We start from the raw sequence: 27,831 nt of genomic DNA on the forward strand, positions 1-27,831 counted from the left end.
GGGGATTGCCCAATAATCCAAGGGTTTGGAGAACTGTCAAGGAAGAAACTGAACATGGGAATCGTCAGTTGTAGAATAAGTGGAGTTTCTAATGTATCTTCTGTTACTTCTATAGAGAGCCATACCTAAAGATGTACAGTGGTGGGAAAAAAGTTTTTGAACACCCCATGCATTTATGATATATTGCAAAAGCACAAAAAAAAAAAAAAATCTCCAGGTACAATTTATTTTAGTGCAGTCGCAGCCAAAATATTACCACCACCACCCCGGAAAAAAAAACAAAAAACAAAAACTGTTATGAACTAAAAATGGATGGGTTACATAAAAATACACAAGAAATGTGGATTCTCATGTATTTTGAGGTTTAATAGTTTAAATTTTAATTTTGAGTCATTTTGGTACCATTTTGATCCACAAATGAAGATTGTGGTGTTTATTAAAGACACTATTTTTGTTGTCTCCCTATAGCCATCAGACACTCTATAAATATTTATATAAATACCAGATTACTTTTTTTATGTTTATTTTTCATTTTTCACTCCTTTGTTGCTTTTTCTCTGCACCTGCTTGTATTGTATATTGCTGCTGTTAACTATGAAATTTCCCTATGGTGGGATTAATAAAGTCTTGTCTTGTCTTTTCTTATCTTATCTTATCTTATCTTATCTTATCTTATCTTATCTTATCTTATCTTATCTTATCTTATCTTATCTTATCTTATGCTTTGTGTCTATGTAAAGCCACCATGTTTGAAAGTTCTTTAGAGACAAAAAATGGCTAAAAAAAAAAACAAGGAACCTAATGTAGGAAACAAGCATGTGCAGGGAATGCTACTGAATGACATCATGTGAGCTTTTCTAGCAGTGGTTAAGCCAAACTGGTATTCAGTGTTTGAACTGCACTGTACGTGGCTGACTCCATCATGGTTTAAGATCCTGCAAGGTGGTCAAGAAACCTCTGATCAATAAGAGAGAGAGGTTAGCTCAGCATTGTTGGGCTGAAACACACGAGAACTGAAGCTAGGAGCCGACCACTTTGCAGCTTAATCCTCTTAATGTGAAGGTACACAGAGGGCCAGGTGAAGCATTAACTCCAGCAAGTATAGTACCAACCATCAAGCATGCCAGAGGCAGTGTTCTGGTTTGGGACTCTATGAGTGCTGCTGGTTTTGGTCATCGTACTGTGATGGCACAACCATTCTCAAAACCAAAACGCTCTCTTGTGCACATGCTCTGTTCCATTGAGGTCAAAACTGGATGTTTCAGCACATAATGCCTTTTGAAACACAGCCATGGCATGACATGTTCAAACTGTCATGAATTTAGTTTTGTTATTTTTTCTTGTCAACCCCTTGAAGACTATTGTCACGAATTTGCCTCAATATTCCACTGTTTTTGCAATGAAGTGCTGCTCAACACTCTTCGTGAATGTTCATATTTTACCTGGTTATTTATGATCCCTGACGATCAAGCCTCAATTTCAGCAGCCTGTTTTAGTAACTATTATTAATTTCAGGACATTTTATGGATTTTTGGATCATTTTTGTGTTGTTTAGATTGTTGATCGGAGAAAATGATCAATTGTACCATTAATAAAATAATCAACATACCTAAGACTGGAAAATTTGTTTAATTACTATTATGCCAATTATGCCTTATGTCATCTGCCAATTTCATAGCTATTGTATGGGCTTTATTCAAGGTAACAATGTATCTAAAAAATTCTAACGTTAAAAATTTCAGCAGTAAGGGGTTGACAATAAATGAAAAAATCATTTGCATTTGTTTGTGTCTGTCTGATGCAGCCACACCTTTTCAAACATAAAAAGATTGCAAATATATCATGGTAATATCAGAGACTGTACAATTTTGAGGATGCCCATAAACTTTTTCCCGTTACTGTAACCAACATGGACCACAGGTACATGCTGCTGATACTCTTACTTATTGCTAAAAAATGGTAACAGTGAACTGGAAGGAAACAAAACCACACACTATAGCTCAGTGGACACAGAGGCTTAAACAGAGAGAAGATTTTTGCTCAAAGATGGAATTTTGTTACATGATAATTGGGTGTTTGAGTCATATGGTATGAGGACGTTGATATGTTGAGTGGAACATGATCTTATGTAGTTGACCCTGTTCTGTTAAGAGAAGAGGGGTTTTTTTTTTCCTTAGTGCTATTTATTTTTGTGATTCATCAATAGTCCTTTGTCAGGTATTTAATGGTATGTAATGTGAAAATAAAATTTAAAAAAAAAGTAATTTCACATTTTTCGCATTTACATCACAGATCAGTGGAACAACTAAAGGAAAAGCTCAATGAGGAGATCCCACATAGTCTGTGGTGTCTTGTCTTTCCACACATTTTATTAGCCATTAAAAAAATGTCAAAAATCCACAATGATCCTTTAAGTGTAATGATTTGTGAGGATACAGTGGAGCATTTGCTTAGTGTATCAGTGAATTAATAAATGAGGGAAATCAATGTGTTATTGTAAAACCTGTGTTTGAAATGAGCAATTAAGTGGTTCTCTTATTGATCATGAGCATAAGTGACCATTTGTAAAGAATAAACTCCACACTGAAAACTAAATTCAAAATGGGTGGAGAATAGCTAAACAAGAGTCATTTTTAAGACAAAGGGTTTTAACACGGCAATGAGTCATATGCATAAAACTTGTCTTTTACTTGGTGTTTCAATTATTTTAATGTAAATGTTCCTGTGTTGCTGTTGGTAAAGACTAAGTTTCAGTGGTGAACAGAGAGGAGGGGGAGAGAGGGGCCTTGAAGGTGTGTGATGACTGAGTTAATGCTGATAGTATAGAGTGCAAAGTGCAAAGATCTGATCTCCAGAATGCTGTCATGGTAGACAAATGTATTTTCAGGTGCACCTGTGGGAAGAGCAAGAAGGTGGAGTCGTGACCTGGCAAAGAGAAATAGTGTGGTTGGGGGAACTGCTGTAATACATGGTGGAGTCAGATGGAGATCCACTCCTGTTGCTTGATGAATCATCCATGTGGGGAATCTGCAAAAAACATAGCTTCAGGCCATGTCTGCTGTCTGTTCAAAGCAGCCCCATATGAACACTTCATATATATTTTTTAAATGCATTATCATTAAAAACTGCATTGTCTTCTATTTTGTAGTAACTCTTTGTCTCATGTCAAACCAATCAAACTACATATTGAGCAATTTTCATAGCATATACCTTGTACCTGGGGTGCCCACACTTTTGAAGCTTGTGAGCTACTTTTAAAATGACCTACCTCTACTATCTATCTATCTATCTATCTATCTATCTATCTATCTATCTATCTATCTATCTATCTATCTATCTATCTATCTATCTATCTATCTATCTATCTATCTATCTATCTATCTATCTATCTATCTATCTATCTATCTATCTATATGAGCTGACGGGTTAGTAGGTAACACTACTGACTTTGATATGGGAAGCTGGATTCGAATCTCAGCAGGAGTGTAATGTATCATCAATGTATTGGACACTCCTGCCTTACACTCATTTCCACACAGTACCAGTACCTGCTCTACCACTACTGCACATGCTTTACAATGCTTTGTTCAAAGGACTAAAGGACAATACAGGAATTTCAAATAACATACTTAATCTGGATGACATTTCTCTGGCAACCAAAACATCTGGGAGGAGTTATTACCTCCGCCAAGGAGGTTATGTTTTTGCCAGGGTTTGTTTGTTTGTCTGTCTGTCTGTCTGTTTGTCTGTCCATTTGTGTGCAACATAACTCAAAAAGTTATGGACAGATTTGGATGAAATTTTCAGGGTTTGTTGGAAATGGGATAAGGAAGAAATGATTAAATTTTGGTGGTGATCGGGGGTGGGGGGGCCCACGGGGGGGGCCACTGATCGTTAGTGTGCAACATAACTCAAAAAGTTATGGACAGATTTGGATGAAATTTTCAGGATTTGTTGGAAATGGGATGAGGAAGAAATGATTAAATTTTGGTGGTGATCGGGGGTGGGGGGGCCCACGGGGGGGGGGGCACTGATCGTTAGTGTGCAACATAACTCAAAAAGTTATGGACAGATTTGGATGAAATTTTCAGGGTTTGTTGGAAATGGGATGAGGAAGAAATGATTAAATTTGGTGGTGATCAGGGGTGGGGGGGCCCACGGGGGGGGGGGGCACTGATCGTTAGTGTGCAACATAACTCAAAAAGTTATGGACAGATTTGGATGAAATTTTCAGGGTTTGTTGGAAATGGGATAAGGAAGAAATTATTACATTTTGGTGGTGATCGGGGTGGGGGGGCCCACGGGGGGGGGGGGCCACTGATCAGCCTTGGCGGAGGTCTGCGCTCTCCGAGTGCTTCTAGTTCTTGACAGGAACTTATCATTTAATAAACACATTAACCCATAAAGATCCAAATATCCACTGGAGACCAAGAGCATCTACTGATCTAAAATGTTTAATAACTGTAGATCCATTAATCATATTAAAACATGTAAATAATTTAAGTAATCACATGTACATCACAGAGTGATGCATCCAGGTAACTGGGTTAACCAGCACCCATAGGTAATTTCTGAGAAGTCCAGTTCAAAAACACACCCTCAATTACCTTTTATTACCATAGAGAATAAAACATACATTTTTGAGTTTGTTAACTGACACATTAATACAGATCCAAAAAAATGTATGTTCCTGTGTAAAACTTCCTGCTAATCTAATGATTTTTAGTGGAATTCATAGTATCCCTCTTAACATCCTTTGAGCCACCGTCAGTAATCTGTTTAGCACATTATAATGCCAACTTCCTGCTTTACTACTTTTTTGCAGTCTTTAACAGAGATCACTTTTGTGGGTGTTATATTCACTTAGTCCCCCAAATAAAAGGGTTTAGATGATCACAAACAAAGGGTTCATTAGTGTAGCTTTGAAGCTTTAGTCTTGAATTAGTGTGAAATACCTTCTGTTGCAGGACGTAAAGTGATGTTACTGCAGTCTTTCCATTGTGTTCTGACATTTTCAGAAGCACATCATCTGTGACAAAACATAAACACATGGTGTCAAATTCTATCAAAAGTCAAGAGTGAGAAAACATGCTTAGACACAACTTATAGCTTTTCATGTGCACTGACGTACAGGATGACATACACTATAAGGTCTATGTGCAAATTGAACAACCAAGAGCTGCATTGGCCGCTGTGGGTGTGAAGTACACAGAGAGAGCAAAGAGCATCTCATGTGCATGCACAGCCTAGCTCCGCACGCACAAAACAGCCGTTGTGTATGAGTGACCAAAGAGCAAAAACATTATGATAATATAATAATTAATAATAATAATAATAATAATAATAATAGATAGATAGATAGATAGATAGATAGATAGATAGATAGATAGATAGATAGATAGATAGATAGATAGATAGATAGATATTCAGGGGCAGCAAGAAGGCCCTGGGTTGATTCTCTGAGAGGGCCAGTGCTTCCTTTGTTTTCTGTCCCAGAATTGTTGCAACTCAGATTAACTTGAGAAAGTAGAATTCAGCTTTGTTTACTCACGCATAGTGGCTGTTTTTGCATGTGCAGCTGAGTTCTCCATGTAGGCAGGTGTTGTTCTTCGCCCTCTCTGTGTATTTTACTTCTTGCTTGCAACCTCTACACTTGTCAGTTGTTGAATCTGTACACATGATATATATTGTGCAAGTTGGAGGTTAACATCTACTTGCCTGAATAATTGCAATTGCTTGTAGACATGTTTTCTTGCTCTTGTTTAGCTGTTTAGATATTCGACACCACAAAAGTGTTCTTTATCACGTTATCTAAATTCATCATATGTGTCATTTTACTTGTCACAGCCTTCTATTGCTTACACCTGAATAGTTTACCTCTGTGACTGATTGGTGAAGGATGAGAGTGATTATACAATCTGGAGAGAGGCTTTCTGGGTGGTTGTCGTGATCTAACAATGAAAATGGTACAGATTGATTAACTCTTGAATCAGTGTAGTAATTTTAGTTCTGCAGACCTGCTTGTCTCCAATCTGCTATTCTTACTTTTTGGAAGGTGTCCAGCAGGCACATACTGTAACAAGGGTGACAAGGAGGAAGATGCCTCCAGTAGACAGGATGATGTAGAGTGAACTTCTTCCTGGGAGGGATCATGGAATACTATAGTCAGTGTTCTCATGTATTGTTGTGAACATGACAAAGGATATAAAAACAAAAATACAAGAACACACAATAAAGTATTTTACAGTGCTCGATTGTGAATATGACAAAATTATCACATAACTGAAGATGCTCAAGATGTATTCTTAACAAATATTTTCCAACAAGTGTCCTGGGCAAAAGACAAACATGATGTACTAATTTTGTTCATCAACTAACCTGCACATAGATGCTCAAGTTCATCAATACCAGACAGTAATTCACAGTAAACTCCCTTGTTCTCTTGTGTGACCACAGTCACATCATTTATCAGCAAAACCCATGAGTTAGCATTTTGAAATTCCCATTTCTCTTATCTCAGTGTCACCTATAGTAGCTATAGTAGTTGCAAGTAGTTAACAATATGTTTTCTATTATATAAAATAATACCTTTTTCATGATGCTATCAAGTGGCTACATGACATCACAGATGATGTCAGGGGCATTAAAGGTCATTGTGTCATAATTATGCCATAATTACGTTTTCATTATTGTATGCTACTACAACTACAACAACAGCAACAACAATTAGGACTACTACTACTACTAAAAATAATAATAATAATAATGATAAGTAATACATTACAACTATAATAGAATAGATTTCTCTTTTTGCTGTTGAATTGCATGTGGCATCCCATATTAAGGTACCATCACATATTTTAACTGGGGCTGTAATATATATTGCTTCTTAAAGCTATATTTTATAATTTAGTATTTTCCCTTAAAATGTCTAAAAATGACCTAAAGTGAGCTAACGACTTCTGATGTTGAACCAAGTATGTCAATATGTTGTATTACAGATATATACACTGAATTTATTAACAGCCATTGGCCAACATATCACTGTTGATGTATGTAACCACTGGAGTGACTGGTGAATCACTGTAGCCTTAACACTGCTGACTTTCCTGATACTGAAAGCTAATACTAAATGGTTGAGGATGTGAAACATTAAGAAACCATTTTCAGAGTCAAAGGAAGAGATAAAGTGATTTAAAAAATAGTAGCAATGCCTTTGTTTCACCACTGGATACAGCTCTGAAATAAAAGAATTAAGATTCATGCAGGAAATTATGTTTCTCCTACACTGGCAAGTTTAAAGTATGACTGTTCAATAAATACCTTAATAATGAAACTCGTCAAGGGATAAGCTTACCTTGAACCTAGCTGTGATGTTATAATGTTTGCTAAGTATGCTTTGTTGATCCACAGTTCAGACTAAACTGTGACAGTTCTGACCTTGTTTGGATGATTCCAAACAAGGTCAGAAATGTCACTGTGTAGATCCACGAGTACAGCCATGGACAACAGAAACTGCTCAGAAAACAGATTATTTGTGGTTTTACTGTGTTTCTTTTGGTCTGAAATCAGAGCTGACAGAGCTATATTATTAATTATTTTTGATCCGCTGTCTGAGTTTGTATTTGATAGACAAAACCTTGATGATATCATAATATAGATCAGGGGTCTCAAACTCAGATCCTCGAGGGCCGGTATCCTGCATGTTTTAGATGTATCCCTCTTCCAACACACCTGATTCAAATGATAAGCCTACCATCAAGCTCTGCAGAAGCCTGATAACGACTGTCAGGTGTGCTGCGAGAGGGAAACATCTAAAACATGCAGGATACCGGCCCTTGAGGATCTGAGTTTGAGACCCCTGATATAGATGTATGAATACAGTGAGCGGTGTAATGAAACATATTATTAATTCATTGGTCATTTTGGTAACTGTGTGTTGGTATGCAAGGTGATTGTTTGCAATATCAATACTACATATTTATAACCCTACTGACTAAAAAGCCCAGAGTGGTCAAACCAAACACAGACTCTAATGAGTACCTTTCATATTTTCTTGTAGCCATTATAGGAAAGAGTGAGACATTTTGGTTGGTTGTAGTCAACTGCTTCACTACTAGATACCACTGCATTTCACACACTTATGTTTTAATGACCTGTAGATTATATTCTTACTTGTTATGTTATATAACAGACCTGCCACAATATGTGTTTGTGTAACCGCTGGAACACACTATGACCTACTGTAAACAGTCAGTCTGATGGGAAGGCTCGTCATGTTCCCCACTGGATTCTCCACTATGCAGGTGTATATGTCGTCATCTGCCATCAGCACCCGTATGATGGTCAAGAGCTTCTGGTCAGGTGACATCACAAATCTTGTCTCATTGGTTAGCTGTTTTCTGCCTTTAAACCACTTATATGTAGTCCTGGTTCCATTGTCATGGGAGCAGTTGAGGACAACATTTTCAGTGAGTTCCAGCACTGACGAGGCCTCCATGTGGATGTAAGGCCTGGTTATAGGCTCTGTGGGGAGGTCAAATTTGCAGACTTATAGACAGACACAATAGCTTGCAGTATGCAAATAGAAACAAAAAGTAAGCCTGCTGCTGTCTGTGTTTTATAGATTATATCCATTGATGTAAAGAAATATTTTACAAAACATCTATGAAAACTAAATATAACAAAACAATTCACCAAGAAATACATTAATTAACCAACAGACCAAGGAATTCTTGGTCTGATTTAGACAGGAATAAAAAAAATATGAGTTTCATAAGCATATGTGATTAAGGATTAGGCTGACAGACTGCTCCCTAATGGTCCTTTTGGTGGACATAGTGACAGAATCTGTGAGACAGCCATTTACAAAATGTGCTTGTGGCTTTCCCAAGTGCTTATATAGAGACTGTTACCCTGCAGGCTGAAGACAAGAAGGGTATTGTGTTTGCCAGGGTCTGTCTCTATGTATCTGTGGGTGTGTGTTGCACTATGCACTAATTCTCACCAATGGATACATCAATCTTTTGTTAAACTTGACATGTATATTGTCTGAGTGATCCTGAGTGTTGGGTGAGTTGAGTGATCTCATCCTTGCAGGGTAAGAGTAAATGCTTTGAAGACACTGTGTTCTTAGTCCAGGTTGGTCTGTCAGTCAGGTCCACCCCCAGAAACTTGGTGCTCTCCACCACCTGCACTACAATGATTACCGATGAGGAGTGACAGGGCTGGTTCTTCCTGAAGTCCACAATGATCTCCTTCATTTTGTCAACATTCAGGATGAGGTAGCTTCTCCCACACAAGTCCACCAGGTGCTCCCCCTCATTGTCATTGTTCATTGTTGTGAATGAGGCCCACTATTGTTGTATCATCAGCGTACTTGATGATATGGTTATCAGTGGACCTGGTGACACAGGCGTGGGTCATCAGGGTGAAATGCAACGGGCTCAAGATGCAGCAATGAGGGGAGCCAGTGCTCAGGTTAATGGCAGAAGAGGCAGTCTTCTCCATACAGGGGCCAGTTGGTGAGGAAGTCTAAGAGCCAGTTGCAGAGAGTGGTGTTGAAACCTAGAGGTGTCAGTTTGTTTACTATGTTCTGGTGTAAGATCATGTTGATTGTTGAGCTGAAGTCCATAAACACCATTCTCACGTAGATGTTTCACTTCTCCAGAAGTTGTTGGCTAGGATGAAGTGCAGAGAAGATGGCATCTCCTATGGAGTGGTTAGGGCAGGATGCAAACTTACCTGGGTCGAATGTATGGCAATGTATGAATGAATGGCAACTATGCTTCTGCTTCCTGTAGTGCTGCTTATGTCTCCTCCAACAGTTGCCAGTGTAGGTTGGTCAACCCAGTGTTTCGTGGGCCTCCTCTTTGGACATCATGGCATTGCAGTCTGTGGCTGAGCAGGCACTCCATTGACATTGCACCTACATTGCAGAAATCACTGGAAAGCTGTAATTCTAGTAAGACTGTATGTTAGTCTCTGATCCATCCATCCATCCATTATCCACTGCTTATCCGGGGCCGGGTTGCGGGGGCAACAGTCTAAGCAGGGATGCCCAGACTTCCCTCTCCCCAGACACCTCCTCCAGCTCTTCCGGGGGGACCCCGAGGCGTTCCCAGGCCAGCCGAGAGACATAGTCTCTCCAATGTGTCCTAGGTCTTCCCCGAGGCCTCCTCCTGGCAGGACATGCCCGGAACACCTCCCCAGGGAGACATCCAGGAGGCATCTGAAACAGATGCCCGAGCCACCTCAGCTGGCCCCTCTCGATGTGGAGGAGCAGCGGCTCTACTCCGAGCTCCTCCCTGGTGGCTGAGCTCCTCACCCTATCCTTAATGGTGCGCCCAGCCACCCTGCGGAGGAAACTCATTTCGATTGCTTGTATCCAGGATCTTGTCCTTTCGGTCATGACCCAAAGCTCATGACCATAGGTGAGGGTAGGAACGTAGATTGACTGGTAAATTGAGAGTTTCGCCTCTCGGCTCAGCTCCTTCTTCACCACAACTGACCGGTACAGTGACCACATCACTGCAGACGCTGCACCGATCCGTCTGTCAATCTCATGCTCCATCCTTCCCTCACTTGTGAACAAGACTCCAAGATACTTAAACTCCTCCACTTGGGGAAAAGACTCACCACCGACCCGGAGAGGGCAGAACACCTTTTTGCGGTCGAGAACCATGGCCTCGGATTTGGAGGTGCTGATCCTCATCCCACTCGCTTCACACTCGGCTGCAAACCGCCCCAGGGCACGCTGAAGGCCCAGGTTCGATGAGGCCAACAGGACAACGTCATCTGCAAAAAGCAGAGACAAAATCCTGTGGTCCCCAAACTGGACCCCCTCCGGCCCCTGGCTGCGCCTAGAAATTCTGTCCATAAAAATTATGAACAGAACTGGTGACAAAGGGCAGCCCTGCCAGAGTCCCACATGCACCTGGAACAGGTCTGACTTACTGCTGGCAATGCGAACCAGGCTCCTGCTTCGGTCATACAAGGACCGGACTGCCCTCAGCAGAGGGCCCCGGACCCCATACTCCTGAAGCACCCCCCACAGGATACCACAAGGGACATGGTCGAACGCCTTCTCCAAATCCGCAATACACATGTGGACCGGTTGGGCGAACTCCCATGAACCCTTGAGCACCCGATGGAGAGTATAGAGCTGGTCCAGTGTTCCACGACCAGGATGAAGTCTCTGATCCAAACAGCTGGATTAAAAGTTGTGTGTAAAAAAGCAATATTATGAGCTGATGCACCTGCAACTGAGCACTCAAGCTTATATTTCTGATTTATGGGAGTACATTAGTGCTTATATGGGCAGCTTGCATATCTAGAAAGGCACTGTCAATGCTCAAAGACATATATAGCTTTTACACCAACAGATGCTCCCATGTAGATAATGTTTTTTGGGGAAGGTATATTTCAGAAAGCCCATGTATCAATTATTACTATAATTGTTCCAACTATTTTGAAGAACTATGTTGAGTTGTATTATCTCATTTTTAAGGGGTCCCAACATATATCACAAGTGTAACCACAAAGGAGTGACAAACTAAAGATCAAAAGAAACAAAAAGATTTAAAAAACAAAAAGGAAAGAACCAACTACATTCAGGGGTAAGTATGAGATATGTACACAAAAATTCATTAGTAACACAAACAACACCACTCCATAACATAAGAAAACAGACCATTTGTGAGGATACCAATTTATAACATTAATTCTTGTAGTGTACGTGGGCTTTACACATGAAAGCTCCTTTGCCAATAGTTTTCTTAATATGAGGAACAACAATTATTATTGCTTATTGTCAGATATTAGGCATTCCACAAACATTTCACACAACTCTGTATGTTCTGTGATAGGACAGAACCGTTAGAACTGGATTATTAGAGACAAGTTCCTAACATGAAAGGAACTGTTCTATGAAAAATTCTTGTTATGGATTTAAATTCTCCCAATTCTACTACAGTGCCAAGCAACATGCATAATGCTGATAATGAAGGCTTATTGTTACTTTATTTTTGGTGATTCCCAACTCTTTCTACAATCTTGGGTTTGATTCATTCTTTCAAGTGCTGATAAGTGGCTGATGCATTGTAAGGTTAACTACACTGTATCCTCCTATTGTGAGTATGTGGCTCTTGTTCTGACCATGTATTTGAGTGTCCTAGCAATCTGTGAATGTTATGTGTCTATGAGCACTTTCCATTAGTGATCTCAGGCCAGGGACAACATAGGTGAAAGGTGGAGGTTTTGCAATTGATATGCTCTTTTTTTTTTTTTTTCTACTTGTCTTGTCTGGCATCCTAACAGCAAAATGGTAGTCTGGCTGCCTTTTGGTGCTGAACAAATTTGCTTTTCCAAGGGTAACTTCATAAAGTATATGAAGCTCCACTTGATATTCTACTGTGTTTATTATGAGTTTTGTTGAACCACATTTCGATGGGAGACCTGACATGGGGGTGGGGGGTGGGGTGAAGGAGAGAGAGCAAGAGAGAAGAAGGTGGCAAAGACCCTCACAAGGAAGTATCAACAATACAAACAGTAACAACCATGGTGATAATTATAATGGTAACAGTAACTACAACCAGAACTGAGTAAACTGGGCAGGAGAGAGAGAAAAAACAAAACAAACAAAACTACAAAAAAATACAATAAAATACATAAGACCCATTAAATAATGAATATAAGAAAAGAAAGCATGAACAAAATATTGTATACCATGTTTGCACAAATAATACCTGTAACAAATAATACCAGTAACAAATCCACACAACATCAGTTGTTCACATTCATCTGCTGTGACAGAGTGAACAAGGCAAAGAGACTGAGGTGAAGAATACAGGCATGCAACTGCAACCACACCCCCTCCAAGGATCAGGCACCAACCAAGAGGGCCCCAAGGCCTGGCCAACCAGCAGACACCACAGAGAGGGGGGATCCAGCCCGCCCCCCCTGAGAGGCAACAGTGCACCCGCCCCGAAGATGGTTGAGGGAGGCCCCCGCCAGAGGCCCCACAGCAGCCGAGCCCAGGCCCCAGGGGACCAGGGACGCCAGCCATCACCCCCCCTGCCGGGGGCCGGCCACCCAGGGGCAAGAGAGGCGCCAGTCCCTGAGCCCCACGAGCCCAGGAGCCACCCGTCTCCCGGGGCAGGGGGTCCCACCCAGCACACCGGGCAGCCGGGCCGGCCCAGACAGCCACCCGCCGCGGGCCGGTGCGCACCCCGATGCCATGGCCAAGTGCCCCGGGGGCCGAACTCCCCTTCCCTACCCCCCCATCCCTACCCTCCGTCCCACCAAGCCCAAACCCCACACACCCTCCAGGTCCCCCACTCACCCGCACAAGCATATGCACACACACCCACTGACACCCAGACACACACACCACCCATCCCACATGTTCAACCACTCACACACACACACACACACACACACCCACACGCACAAACACCTCCACCCATGCCCACACACCCACCTACTCACATGCATGCCCACACACCTACAAGTACACACATACCCACACATGTACCCACACCCATCAACAGCCCCTCCCACCAACCTGCACACACACCTGCATGCACCAGACACACATATCAGGAGTGCCGCCACCCCCCCTGGCAGCAAGCAGCACCACTGTGAGTCCCCCCAAGGCGTGGCACCCAAGCACAGCCCAAGCGCCAACCGCAGCCCAGAGCGGCAACACCAGCCGCCAGGAGCCCCACCGCGGTCCACCACCCCGCCAGCAACCGCCACACCCCCAATGCCCGCACACACACACATTTGATATGCTCTAATAACACCTTCCTCTGTCACTGAAATAAATTAACATGAGTGACAAAATTTTCCCCCTTCTGCCACATGCTCTCAGTTCTCATGAGCCAAAGTGCAACTATCACAGCTGTGTCAGATGCAGAACGGGCTAAGACATGCTTTTTTCATTATATAAATAAATAATTAGCAGTAAATGGACTGCCACAGAGCTTTATAAATTGCATTGTGCAACAAGTTTAAAGACATTCCTTCCAAGATACACTTGCACCCTGAAAGGGAAACTTCTACAAATACACTTGGATCAGGTGCCAAGTAAGGTTGTGCTGCTATTTTTGTAACCATGATGACAAAAGTGTTCCAAACTTAATGAAATACTTGTTTTCATTATTAGATCTAACAATAATCAAATCATAAACCTATTCTTGTCCTGCTGGAAAAGTGATGTTAATGATTTTTTTAATATAAATATTTTTTTTTGGAATAGATCATTAATTTATCTTTATTTGGTCATTTTATCTTTATTTGGTCATGTATTTCTGATCATACGGTACACATTTGTATGCTGATAACTGAAATGTGCAATTGTTTACACTCCTTGAATGGTGTGGTATTATATGGTATTACAAAAAAATACAATAATTTTACAATCTTACAAAAGAGTTTGTGCTCCTACCATCCACAGTAAGTGTAATGCTGCCTTCTCCTGTAAAGATGTCATCTGTGATGGAGATCTCTACATCATATATTCCATCATCAGACAGTCTGAGGTTGTGGAGAAGCAGAGTTCCATTCTCAAATACCAGGATTCGGTCACGATATTCAGGCCTCAAAGTCCCAATGATGTCAGTTCCAATTGACTGGACAACAGTAACAGACTTCTCCTTCTTCAGCTGCCATTTGATGACAGGTAGGTCAAGGCTGAAACTCATATATCTGACGGACAGAAGGGCCTCCCCTCCTACACTTCCTCTGATGAGAGTGTTGGGGATAGTCATATTTACCGCCAACACTCCACCTAATGGGAAACACAATAGAGAGGTTTCTCTGTTAGATTGAATTTGAAACATTTTTGCAGTGAAAATTGTGTCTATAGTAGCTTAAAAGTCTGGTTCCACCACCTCTAAATGTAAAGTGTCTGAGTCTGGTTCCACCACCTTTAAATGTCTTTCTGTCTGTCTGACCAAACTGAGAAATTACAGTGTACAACAACTTGACACACATAGCATCTTAGTCAATGATGCATAAATAACATTTGCATATGAGAACACAAATTTAACAGTTCCCCACCCCAATGAATCATGCCTTGTGGTAGTCTATGACAGTGACATGCGGTGAGGTTCATGGCTGGTGAGGCACTAACTCTTTCAGAGTCAGATCTACAAATATATGAACCCAAAAGACTTTCTTATTCACCATTTGATTGGCAACGGTTAACAGGTGCTTCATATCTCATATCAGCATTCTTTACACACACATTCATGATGCCTATTTCACTTAAGGCCAAAACTAAATTTTCAATCAAATTATGTTGGATATGTAATGTTCCATTTTGATATTAAAGGAGGGTGAGAAGGAAAAATAAATGAATTGTTGCACTTGACTTGTTCATTATAAAGATAGAATAAGATTGTAGCTCGCACAGTAGCAAGAAGAACCTGTGGGCTCACGAGCACCCTCTGTCATGAGGCAGGAGTACTGGCTGCCTCATCGAGTGGCTTTTCTATGTAGTTTTGTGATTGATCTACTAGACAGAACAAGTTACACACATACATTTTATACATTATCTTGACTATGGAAAGCAAGGGCATATAATCAGTGTTTCAAACAGCCACAGCAACACACTCTAATTACATGGGATGCCAACAGTTTGTGAGGGATTATGCAATCCAAGGTGAGGCTCAGCTCGCTGCTGCCACACCACACATCTCTTTCCTGTATTTGAACGGGAAATGTGGAAATTCCACAATTTTGAAATGAAAAATAATCAAAATTATTGGAATTACACAGAAAATACGTTTATAGCACAGATCAATGAACAAATGTTAACATTTTTAAATTTTTATCATTATTTGTTTCTTTTCTTCTTTTCATGATGACAGGTGAGGCTCTGCCTCCCCTGACAGCACATCATTGGTATGCAGTGTTGGAAGTAACGTGTTACAAAAGTAATGGATGTATGCTCATTATTAAGCCTAACCCTGCTTTCAAGAAGCTAGTTAGCATGATCCCTGTGATCAGCAATGACAAGGTAAGTTAACATTTCTATGACTACAAAAATGCAAGGGTTCCTGCTGGGATTTGAACGTCGTAGACCGAAGCATTACTTACTGAGCTATCGGTCCACATGTACTTTACACGCAAATTTACTTTATGCATCCTAAAGGCTCTCCTATCTCTTGTATTACTGGGGGGGGTTGGGTTCTACTGCGCATGCGCCATTTATGACAAGAGTGTGTATGTAACTCAAAAGTAATATAGAAGGTGGTGATAAAGGGTACCTCTGGCTAAAGTCACTTTTATGAAGGCTTTTACACTGAATGCCATTAACTTCCTTATTCAGCCAAGTGTGCAAAACAAAGATAACATGGACTGCCTGAATGTATTGCTTTTATCTGTGCTGTACCCTAGTTACACTGTTTTATTCTGTTTTGAATAGGGGTGTAAGGGTGCACTCATTTGTACCAAACCGTTTCGGTTTTAGGCCTTTGATACAATACAGAGGTGCACCGAACGAATACATGTAGCCTATGTGAACAACACAAACACTCGAGAAGCAGGGTGGCAGCAAACAGAACCCATGTGCATTCAAAGCATGTAAGGTTTCACTTTTGGTTTTCTGTAGTTATGGTGTATGGAGGACCAAATCTGCCATATTGAAAAATATATATCGAAATATAAAAATGTCTTGATAAATAAATTCATGTGCCAATACATGATACAAAAAAAATTTAAAAGGCATTTATTTACCTTAACACTTAAAGCTATACCTACCGATGTGGCATTTCTCACAGCCCTTCGTAAAAGTTCGAACATGAACAACCCGCCTCCCTCCCTCCACTTCCCCCTGCCTGAGCTCTGACACTCCCCTCCTCTCACCTGATGCACGCGGTGGAAGCAGAGGTAGAGGCGGAGGTCCGGTCCACTTTGGCATGTCTGCGGACCCCTCCCTCAGCAATCAGACACATCATCCACCTGCCGCGGTCCCGCGGCTCCTGTTTCATCAGTAGACCCTGTATTTAAGGGTCTGGTCTGTGCAGCGCTGGGTCAGTGTCTTCTCATCACTTGGGAGATGAGGTGCCTAGGCAATGGGCACGCACTGTGTGTGTGTGCCTCCACAAATTTTCTGTGGACATTTGAGGCTTCATAGTCCATACATTTATCATCCTACATAATCCTACATTGTGTGACACCAAGTACATGTAAATGTATGAGTCCCATGGTCATAAAAGCTGAGCTTTGTGCAGACCTGTCTGTGGAGTCCAGTACACCAGACTTCTGGACTTGTATCTCCATCTTTCATTCATTGGACTCCTGTTTGTTCCCCTTAGTTGTTGTTTCTGTTAATAAATCCGATTTTTCCCTTCCACATATGCATTTGAGTTCTATCCATACACATCCTAGACAGGAGACTCTGGTCAGTGACGGGAGAAGCAGCGTGAGTGAAGCGTCAGATTCAGAGGTACGCATATCAGATGCGGAGCCAGCGATAATGGATCGGATGCTGGACGGCCATAATGGATGATTGACAGGAGGCTCAGCCAGGTTCAGCCAGTTATTTCATTCGGACCGAATAAAATGATTGGTCAGAATTTTATCAGAAATATGAGCAATATATGAGAATTCAACATTTTTGAGTTTCAATACCTGGTGGATTTCTTTACATTTTAGTTTGACACAAGCTTATTAGGAGCATTTTAAGATGACAAAAGAAAAGAGTAAAAATGCCACATCATACAGTATAGCTTTAATTTTCCATACTATTTATTTATTTATTTCATCCTTATTTATATTTTTCCTTCTTTAATTTTTATCCCTGCATTTATTTTTGTGTTGTTTTCTTTTTACATTTTCTTTATGGCTTTTCTTATTAATTTCTATATTTTATTTTCATCTGACATCTTATTAATTTATTAGCATTTTTTAAATTCTTAGTCATGTTTACCTCCCCCTAATTTTCTTCCTGTATTTATTTCTCCAAGCCTATTTTTTCCTGCATCTCTATTTTACATTTCTCCCTGTCTTTTTTACATTTCTGTCTGTTCTTTTAACATTTTTGTGAATCCTTTTAAAATTTCTCCGAGTCCTTTTTACATTTCTGCATCACTATTTTACATTTCTTTGTTTCCTCTTTCTATTTCTGTTTGCATTTATGCCTCATCAGGCAAATGAGGGAGGCAGTCTTTAAATGTGTGCAGTAGAATTGCTGCTGCAGAGATGGTTGACTTTTCTGAGGATATTGCAAAGGAGTTTAGGCATATTGCACTCTGAGCTGAAAATCACACAGTCACTGAGGACTATTTACTGTTCCATGTGGATATAATAACTGAGAGAGTGCTATGGTTCGCTTCACATATGGACTAACCTGGTGGACAACGTAACATGAGTGATCCATGTCATATCAGTACCTGGACTCTTGTATGTTTTGTCTGTCTTGTTTGTCGTTTCCTGTTTTATTTTGTTAAATTCTCCTCTTGTGTCATGTCTGGTGTCTTTGCTTCCCTTCCCTGATTGTTTCACCTGTGTTGATTACCTGTCTCCGCCCTGATTTGTTCCACCTGTGTCTCATTGTCTTCCCTCCCTTCTGTGTATATAAACCCTGTGTTTTCCCCTGTCCTGTGCCAGTTCGTATTCCTCCCTTGTGGTGTGTTTACCTACCAGCATTTTTCCTGATCCTATTTGTCTGTCTGCCTGTCTGTTTGTTCCTGACCTGGTTTGTTCCTCGACTTCTGAGATTGCCTGACTCCCTATCGGTACCTCTGCCTGATCTGCCACCCTGGTGTTCGACCCTTTTTGCCCGGATTCATGGTTAGTGCTTTTGCTTTTCCCCTTATGTACCTTTGCCTGTTTGCTAGACTCCCCGTGTATGACCTGGTCTGTCCCCTGACGCTTCTCTGCTTTCTCCTAGTCGGGTTCCCCTCGTGTGCTCCCGACCCGGGCAGTGAGCTTCCCCTTTTGGATTCGGACGCCGTGACGAATCCACACAAGCATACCTGCGAGGATTCACTCAAGAACCCTTTTTGTGAACTGTTCTTCCTGTCTGTGTTTAATAAACACCCTTTAACTTTATTTTTGTCTGTGGGTTGTGCATTTGGGTCCAGTCTTTGTACTACTGGTTCTAACAATCCAGATGCAGTTACTGCATATTGTAATCAGGGGATCACATAAGACGAATGATCTAGATGAGAGTGTTGCAACCTGAAAGGCTTCGGACAAAAAGGAGTGCTGTTCGGGTTTGGGTCCGGCCCGGTCCGTCAGCTTAATTTGCAGTCAACATTTGATATTTTTAAAAAATACTCATCAGATGGGCTAACATAGGCCTACTTAACTTCATGGTGTTAATTGCTTTTAAAATAAATTTAAACCAGCATACCATCCCAAGTCTTTGGTTTCGTTTCTGTAGTGGCAAGGTGTGTTTGTTGCAGTCATTTAATAAAGGTACTGTTCACATACCACAAATCAGTAAACAAGTAATTTTAATGACAATCTAAAACATAAATATGGGAACAACTGGATTTAACTGATCGGGTTTGGATCAGGTTCAGACACAAACAATAAAGTGCTTGTTGGGTTCGGACGCAACTGTGTTGGGGCACGGGTCAGGTTTGGACAGAAATACAGAGATAGCAGGGGCATATTGAGGCATTGGTGCCACGGGTACGTGTTACTGGTGCCGTGCCTTCATGCCACGGGTGAAAAGGGCATGTAGCCGTGGTACCAGTGCTTTGATATGCACCCACAATCTCCCTATTTCTGTCCAAACCCAACCTGAACGGCACTCCTAAATTTTTGTCCGAACTTGGCCCGACCCGTCAAGTCCCGTCAGGCTCGGTTCGGGTTGCAGAACTCTAATCTGGATCACTCATCTTATGTGATCCACGCACAGATCCCCTGATTCCAACTTAACTGCACCACCAGGTTGGTCCATATGTGAAGCGAACCGAAGCACTCTGTTATTAAATCCACACAGAACAGTTAAGAGTCCTCAGTGACTGTGTGATTTTCAGCTCAGACTGCAACGGACCGGACCGAACCAGACCTGAACCTGAACAGCACTCCTTTTTGTCCAAACCCGCTCAGGTTGCAGCACTCTAATCTAGATCATTTGTCTTACGTGATCCACGCATGGTTACCCTGATTACAATATACAGTAAATGCATCTGGATCAGTCATGTTACGTCATCCACCAGGTTACTCCATATGTAAAGTGAACCATAACACTCTCTCAGTTATTATATCCACACGGAATAGTAAATAATCCTCTGTGACTGTGTGATTTTCAGCTCAGACTGCAATGTGCCTAAACTCCTTTGCAATATCCTCAGAAAAGTCAGCCATTTCTGCAGCAGCGACTCTGCTGGTTTTCAAATAACACAGCTTCATCTCCCTCTCTACCAAGAGAGGGAGAGGTCTACCAAGACCACAAGTGCCAGGTATGCCTAGTTTATTCTGCACTGATAACACAGCACCCAAATACAAATTGACCAATACGCGAGAAGCTGACCCCAGGACACACCTTTAAAGACCACACCCCTCATTTGCCTAATGAGGCATAAATGCATACAGAAATAGAAAAAGGACACAAAGAATTGTAAAACAGAGACACAGAAATGTAAAAAAGACATGCAGAAATGTAAAATAGAGATGCAGGAATAAATAGGCTTGGAGAAATAAATAGAGGAAGAAAATGCAAAAGGGGGAATAGTGGGGAGGTAAATATGACTATGAATTTTAAAAATGCGAATAAATTAATAAGATGTCAGATGAAAATAAAATATAGAAAAAAATAAGAAAAGTGATGAAGAAAATATAAAGAGAAAACAATTCAAAAATAAATGCAGGGATAAAAATAAAAGAAGGAAAAATGTAAATGAGGACAAAATAAATAAATGGTACAAAAAATGAAATGGTAAGGTAAATCAATGCCTTTTAAAAAAAAAATTGTATCATGTATTGACACATGAATTAATTTATCAAGCCATTTTCATATTTCTGTGGGGGTTTTTTGCAATATGGCAGGTTTGGTCCTCCATAATGGAGTGCACCCCACCCCCGAAAATGGATTGAACCGAAGACCCCTGTTACGAAAACATACCGAACCAAAATTCTTCTGTACCGTTACACCCCTAGTATTCACTGTTGCCAACTCCTCAGTAAGGGAAATAGCTATTGGCTGTCCTAAAAGTACTAGAAGTCGCTAAATGACATCATCGCCTAATTTGCATATATGTCAATTTGCATGTAATTATAATGGATGCTGTAGGAGAGAGGAATAACATCGTGGGAGAAACAAAAAGTGAGTTAAAAAACACCCTAAATATGTTTAGAACTACAAATGAACTTTCTTTGATTCTTGGTTTGCTTGTTTTTTGTTTTTTTTTTTTATTAAATTTTGCTATTGAAATAGGCCATCACAAAATAACTTCATGAGTAATGCTTTGTTTTTAGACCCACATTACAAAAATCAGTTTTGTCCTGTATTGTTAAATGATAGAATATCAAATTTAATCAAAAGACTGTTCTGTGGGGTGGAATTGCTAGCTCTATCTAGCTCTTGTCCAGGCACGTGCATACATAGGGCCCAAAGGGGGCTTGAGCCCCTGCCCTTTTGCCTCGTAGAAAAAGTGCCCTTTTTACTTTTAAAAGAAAACGGCTGTATAAAAACGCCATGGTTATCTACCGTACGCATTTCCTTGTTATAGCACGTCATGGTATTGTATGAGTGTAGAGTCTGATGTCGCTTCTCTGTCTACTGTCTCTGACTGAGGGGTGGGGCTTCCCCATGCTGCAAGCTCACATGCATGTACAGGGAAAGAGAGAGAGAGAGAGAGAGAGAGAGAGAGCAAGAGAAGTACAAGCCGCAGTCACATCTCCACTGTGTACTTACTGCACAGATGAGACGTGACAGTGGATTGACTTCAACCTTTGTGGCTTATCAACAGGAACAGGAAACTCAAACAGCAGTCACAGTAGGACTGGTTTATGTGGAGCCTGGACTATTTTTTTTTTAATGAAAGCTGCGTTAATGTGCACCTTGGGAAAATTATCATATTAGCCTTAGCTTACCAGTTTGGAAGTTATGACTCAGTTTGGGGGAGTTGGGAAATTGTTCTAGTTTATTGTTTAGCTAATCTCAGGTCTCAGACCATGTTAGCCACGCTATATCAACAGCAAATCATTGAGACCAACATGTTGATTGCAGTCCTGTAGGTATGTAGGCTTTCTCTACAGACTAAACAGGACTGTTTTTCTAGTATTTAGGTCTATATTTTTGTCAGGGTTCAATGCTTCACTGTTGAATGTTCATGTGGTACAATCTTTATCTTCAACAATATATAGCCTGATAAATAGCCAATGTTTTATTGCTTTTTAGAATTGCAGCTGAATTGCATGTCCTCCAAACCTCAGTATTATGATACATTTTGACAATAATTTGATGACACAAGAGAAACAGCAATTGCATCACTCACAGCTACACAATATACACAGCTATGTTGTTGTTGTTATCTATGGCTACTTTATTAATTGTACATTAAGACACATATTGTGTTATTAAGGCCTGAAAAAAATTTGGCGCACACATACTGCCCTTTTGTAACTTTGAGCCCCTGCCCCTCTATAATCCTGTGCACGTCCCTGCTCTTGTCAGTCACAGGAGCACGTTCAGTGATAGACTGAGTCCACCAAATGCATCACTGAACGACACAGGAAATCATTCCTGCCTGTGTCAGTCAGACTGTTTAAATCCACCTTATAACCACATCATTATAATAATTTCACAGTGACTGAGGCTATCTGAGTCAAATGCAGTGATTAATTTTAGTGTGACAGTGAAGAAACTTTTGCATTTACATCCCGCTCTCTGTAATTCAGGGCAAGATCAGTGACATCACTGTGCATGCATGATTCATTTGGGTCTCCTCTCTGCTCAGAGTCTGACTGCAGCTCCATGTGAGGCTATGGTGAGGCTGACCGCGAGACTGATTGCTTGTGAGCTCAGTGAAACAGGGGAGGGGCTTACGGCACCACCTGCTTGAGGACAGTAACTGCAGAACAGTATGTGCTTTGACATCAGAGTCTCTGGTAATACCAGAAAAAGTCTCTAGATTTGTTGATAGTCACTTTTGGAAAAAAAAAAAAAAAGTCGCCAAGACAGTTTGAAAAGTCACCAGATCTAGCCACAAAGTTGCCAAGTTGGCAACACTGCTAGTTTTGAAATATATTAGCTTTTTTTCTGTGCTGTACCCTAGTTACACTGTTTCATTCTGTTTATATTTATTGACTTGAATTTAATTTTTTTTTTTTTTTTTTTTTTTTTTTTTTTTTTTTATTCTTACGATTTTACCATAATTTTATCTCATAGTACTGTATGTTGTACGATGGCGAGTCAGAGAATTTTCCACCCTTGGAACAGTAGAGATCTAGTCTATTCGATTCGATTCGATTCCACAGTTTTACAGTTCACACTGGCTTCTTTTAGCTATTTAAAAACAATGGGAACATTGGGCATCAATGAGTCAGTTTAACTAGAAAATCATGCCATAAATACCATTAACAAAAACTATCTCACATTTGATTCCAGGTTGGAGGTTCTTCTCACAGTATGTATGTAGCATGTCACATCTGCTACCAGACGTTAGTCTGGTTTTGTCTGTCTTGTTCGTCTTGTCTGTCATTTCCTGTTTTTTTTTGTTAAGTTCTCCTCATGTGTCATGTCTGGTGTCTTTGCTTCCTTTCCCTAATCTGTGTCACCTGTGTGATTACCTGTCCCCGCCCTGATTTGTTCCACCTGTGTCTTATTGTCTTCCCTCCCTCTTGTGTATTTAAGCCCTGTGTTTTCCCCTGTTCGTTGCCAGTTCGTATTTGCCTCTGTGCTTTACTTACCAGCATTTTTTGGATCCTGTCTGTCTGCCTGTTTTTGACCTGGTTTGCCTTTCCTGACTCCTGCTTTTTGCCTAACCCTTGTCTGTGCCTTAGCCTCCAACGATTCTACGTGTGTTCGACCAATTCGCCTGTTTAACGGTACGTGAGCTAGCCTGTTCCCTTTGTCCCTTTGCCTTTCCGTCTGCCTGCCCATGTATGACCTGGTTCTGCTAATGACCTCCCTCTGCTTTCCCCTAGTTGGACTCCCGACGTGTTTTACCGGTCCGGACTGTGGGTTTTCATCTCCGGTCCAGTTTACTAACCCTGAGAAGAACCGGGGACTCTGTGTTCTCAAGATTCTGTTCAATATCACTATCAGAGAATTGTCAGTTAACTACGTGTTTAATAAACACTGTAACCTTTTATGTCTGTCTCTGGGTCTTGCATGTGGGTTCAGTTTTCGTACTCAGACCCTCACATAGCAAAAATAATGATGTACGAAGACTACTCTCAATAACAGATTCAGAAATCCAGGTCGAAGTCCTGGTGGGGATTCAAGGGGGCGAAGCAAAGCAAAATTTACATTATAACTGATTCAAATCATATGAAACTGTTTTTTTTTTTTTTTTTTTTTTTTTTTTTTTTTTTAAATATCATACACTAAAAAATGAATGCAGTTTAACCTCACTAATGTGACTACTTTTGTAAGTAAAGCAAAGAGTTGGTTTTAATAAGGTGGACCTCAGTTATGGTATTGGATTCCACTGCATTCCATATAATTTTTAAATTTGAAACAACAGGATATAGTTGAGGTATAGGCCTATGTGTGACAACTTTGTGTGATTCACTTAATCACTGGCTGTGTTCCGTGGCAACTCAAAGATATTTAATATTCGGTCCATGCAGTTATATAGTTCTGACTGTATAATAACACGTTACATAATTTCTATGGCCATTTGTTTTTCTGGCATGCACACTCAAATAGTGTTTGACAGTTGTCGCTTCATGATTAGACTTTAGTCTAGTTTAGATTTAACTCCTTACCAAATAGACTCGTGTCATAAAGAGTCTAAAACTTCCAATACTCTAAAACTGGGCTGAATAACTAGTAACTGATCACTAAAAGTTGTTTCCACTGTATGTCTTTTTTGAAAAGGTTATTACATACTCTACAAGAACAGAGAAATTTGCTCTCACTCCAGGGCTGTGAGAAAAAGCATGACGTCCTTTTTTTCTCATAGCCCTGGTGTGGGAGTTCTCGACACATAATCTGCGCAGAACTTTATTTCTTGTTTGGTGTCCAACAACTATTGTGTGATCGGTTTTGCCACCTTTGTTCTTGCAAAGTATGTAATAACCTTACAGTCTTACACTCTTAATCTCAATTAAGTGTTACTGGTGTTGGTTTTAGCTGTTTTTTCAAAATTAGCTGTGTGTAGACAGGTGAAGTGAACAAAATATAGCTACAATACAAGGTTCCCGGTTTGTATTTCCAGTATTAAATTTTTAGCATTTTCCTCCCTCATAAATGACTATTGTTACTTGATAAAAGCCCCCTATAGTTTCTTAAATTAATTGACAAGAGCAACCCTAAATGACTCAAACCAGAGGCCTTTTGACAGTGTTTTCTATGAACAAAATCACACCCTGTCCAGCACCTGCAGTTCGTGCTGTTATGTGACATCACCTGCAAACACTCTACTGAGAGAATGAAAGTTCTGAAAGAGATCCGGAAAAGACAAATTGTGTTATGTGGGTAAATTCTCAAAAACTAACTTTTACTGTCTGTTTACTTTTGTGACTATGTCTTTTTTTATATTTGCATGTTGGTATTTGAAGTTTGAAAGTTCAGCTCTGTAGCCAGAATGACTTCAATCTGAGCTGACTCTAAAACCTGTCCCCAGATTAAATGTTGACATTGGATCATTTAAAATTACTTCAGATTATGTTTAGTGTCAAGGTTTAACATGTTTTTTTCTTGAGAAAAGTTTGGCATGTTAAATAGAAGTAGAGATTATGGAAAAAGCCACACAAGATCCATTTGAAAAGTGAGCAGTTTTAATGTCAGTTAGGTAAGCTCATTATCATTAATGATAATAAAACCATGAAATATACTGAACTATGACATGTTTTTCACATATGACTTTTTTTTGCTATCTTGTGCCTATTGTAAGTGAAATGAATGAGAAAAGCAAAGTGTTCACTGAACCTCACAAAATAGGAGACCACTCATTGCATAATCGCTAAACAGACTGACAAGGCAGTTCTATAAAAGGTGTGTCCACTATGATAAATCGTACAAATTCTGGGTTGTTTGTTCCAACAGCTTTATGAAATCTTACTGTAATGTCCACGCTGACATTCCCTCAATTTGAATAAATGATACAGTTGATAGACAAAGACTATTTTGGATGTTTTCTCAGCAAATCCATATCACTATGGTTACAGCTGTCACTCCCTGGGATGGGCCAACATAAACCAACAAATGTAGTGATTGTTCAGATTTCCTTCTGGGCAGTTCATGAAAAAAAGCAATCCAAATACCATGCCTGCTCTTGGAAACAGAGCAGCTCAGTGACTTAGCACTTGCTACAATAAATGTGAGACAGTGATGACAGAAAAGAGCAGAAAAACACTTGTAAACACAACTACTGGTACAGTGAGTAAACACACTGTTAGATTTTCCAGAAAAGATATATGTAAGCCTTTTAGTGTGGTCATAGAATCCCATGCATTAGCATTTGAAGCCATAAATGTGCCATTGCCCGTCATCAGGTGATGTAATTCATTACTAAAATTACCAGTAACTTACACTGTGTTTGAACAAATTAACAGATTTTCTACAGACTGAAAGCAGTCAAGAGGTGCAAAAGCTGTTTCCTGTCAGAACAAGTAAATTACAATATGTTGAAAGGTAATCATAGAATACTGAAGACTGAAACTTTATAGCTATTTACTATTTCCTATTTATAGCTATTTATTACTATTTAGCATTAATTAACGTAAATGCTAACAATGAAAGCAGAAATACCATAGTTACCATGACCACCATTAACAAATGATTACTAGATGCATTTGATTATCAATTGTTATTTAATGTGTACTAATGCATTGACTAATGTTAATGTAAATGTATAAATAACTTTGTTATCACGACTCACAAAATATTGCACATTAGCTAACTATTTCACAGCTGCCTAAAAGAAGTAAAACTGCTTAATATTTAATAACTGTATTTACTATGTACTATATCAGAAAAGGTTAAAGTGGTTTTAAAGTTGAATTTTCAGTAAAAAACAAAAAGTAACATACCTGAGTTGAAAAAACCAAGAGACACAAGCAAAACAATATGGAGAATGATTTTGGCTTTTGAAACCTCTGCCTTCATCTTGGGTCTGGAGCTTTGTTTGATTCCCAGACAATCAGCATAATCTGTGACAGTGGGCAGGACAAGTACACAGCACTTCATTCAGTCAGACTGCTGTGACTGGGTACATGTTGTTCCCTAACACCAGTGAAAAAACTGGACAAAAGTCTGCCTTTGTATGTCAGGACAGCTGTGCATCTATGTGTAACCTTTACTTAGCATGTATGACACAGTTCGAGTTTGATTAAAGATGTAATGAATGTTTTCTGTGTCTTCTTTCACTTAAATCATAAGAACATAAACTGGCTCATTAGTTTCCTTATGACACAGGCTTTTTCCACCAAATTATTTATGATTATTAAAAAAGTTCTGTTCAAGATTCTTGGAACACTGATTGTTTTTGGTGGGGCTGCAACTAATGATAATTTTAATCATCTATTAATCTGTAGGTTATTTTAAAAACTAATTGATTCATTGGATAAACACAAAAGACTAAATTTTCAAAGATCAGTCTTTAACCCAAAGCAATATAGGCTGCAGACAAGTCAAATGATTACATCCCTGCAGTGGCTTTGGGTATAGTTAGTGTGTACTAGCCCACTACCTAG

General features: G+C 40.1%; 1 protein-coding gene across 1 annotated transcript; it reads right to left on the reverse strand.

Annotated features, from left to right (window-relative positions):
* Window positions 1-1,547: 1,547 nt before the first annotated feature.
* LOC115432860 (hepatocyte cell adhesion molecule-like) lies at window positions 1,548-27,306 on the reverse strand. The gene is made up of 7 exons (XM_030153916.1): window positions 27,169-27,306; window positions 14,450-14,791; window positions 8,245-8,526; window positions 6,046-6,139; window positions 5,878-5,951; window positions 4,956-5,029; window positions 1,548-3,027 (listed from the first exon to the last, which is right to left on the reverse strand). Exons 1-7 carry the CDS (start codon window positions 27,242-27,244, stop codon window positions 2,884-2,886), a joined length of 1,086 nt encoding a protein of 361 aa, XP_030009776.1. The 5' UTR covers window positions 27,245-27,306; the 3' UTR covers window positions 1,548-2,883.
* Between the last annotated feature and the right edge of the window lie 525 nt (window positions 27,307-27,831).

The sequence above is a fragment of the Sphaeramia orbicularis genome, chromosome 14, assembly GCF_902148855.1.
Source record: "Sphaeramia orbicularis chromosome 14, fSphaOr1.1, whole genome shotgun sequence".
In the NCBI taxonomy this organism is placed as follows: Eukaryota; Metazoa; Chordata; class Actinopteri; order Kurtiformes; family Apogonidae; genus Sphaeramia; species Sphaeramia orbicularis.

Coding starts and splice junctions, on each gene's coding strand:
- LOC115432860 (XM_030153916.1), bottom strand. CDS start 27,244: ATGAAGGCAGAGGTTTCAAAAGCCAAAATCATTCTCCATATTGTTTTG. Junction 8,527..14,449: donor CATTACACTTACTGTGGATG/GTAGGAGCACAA, acceptor ACCTCCCCACAG/AGCCTATAACCAGGCCTTAC. Junction 6,140..8,244: donor CATCAGACTGACTGTTTACA/GTAGGTCATAGT, acceptor GATCCCTCCCAG/GAAGAAGTTCACTCTACATC.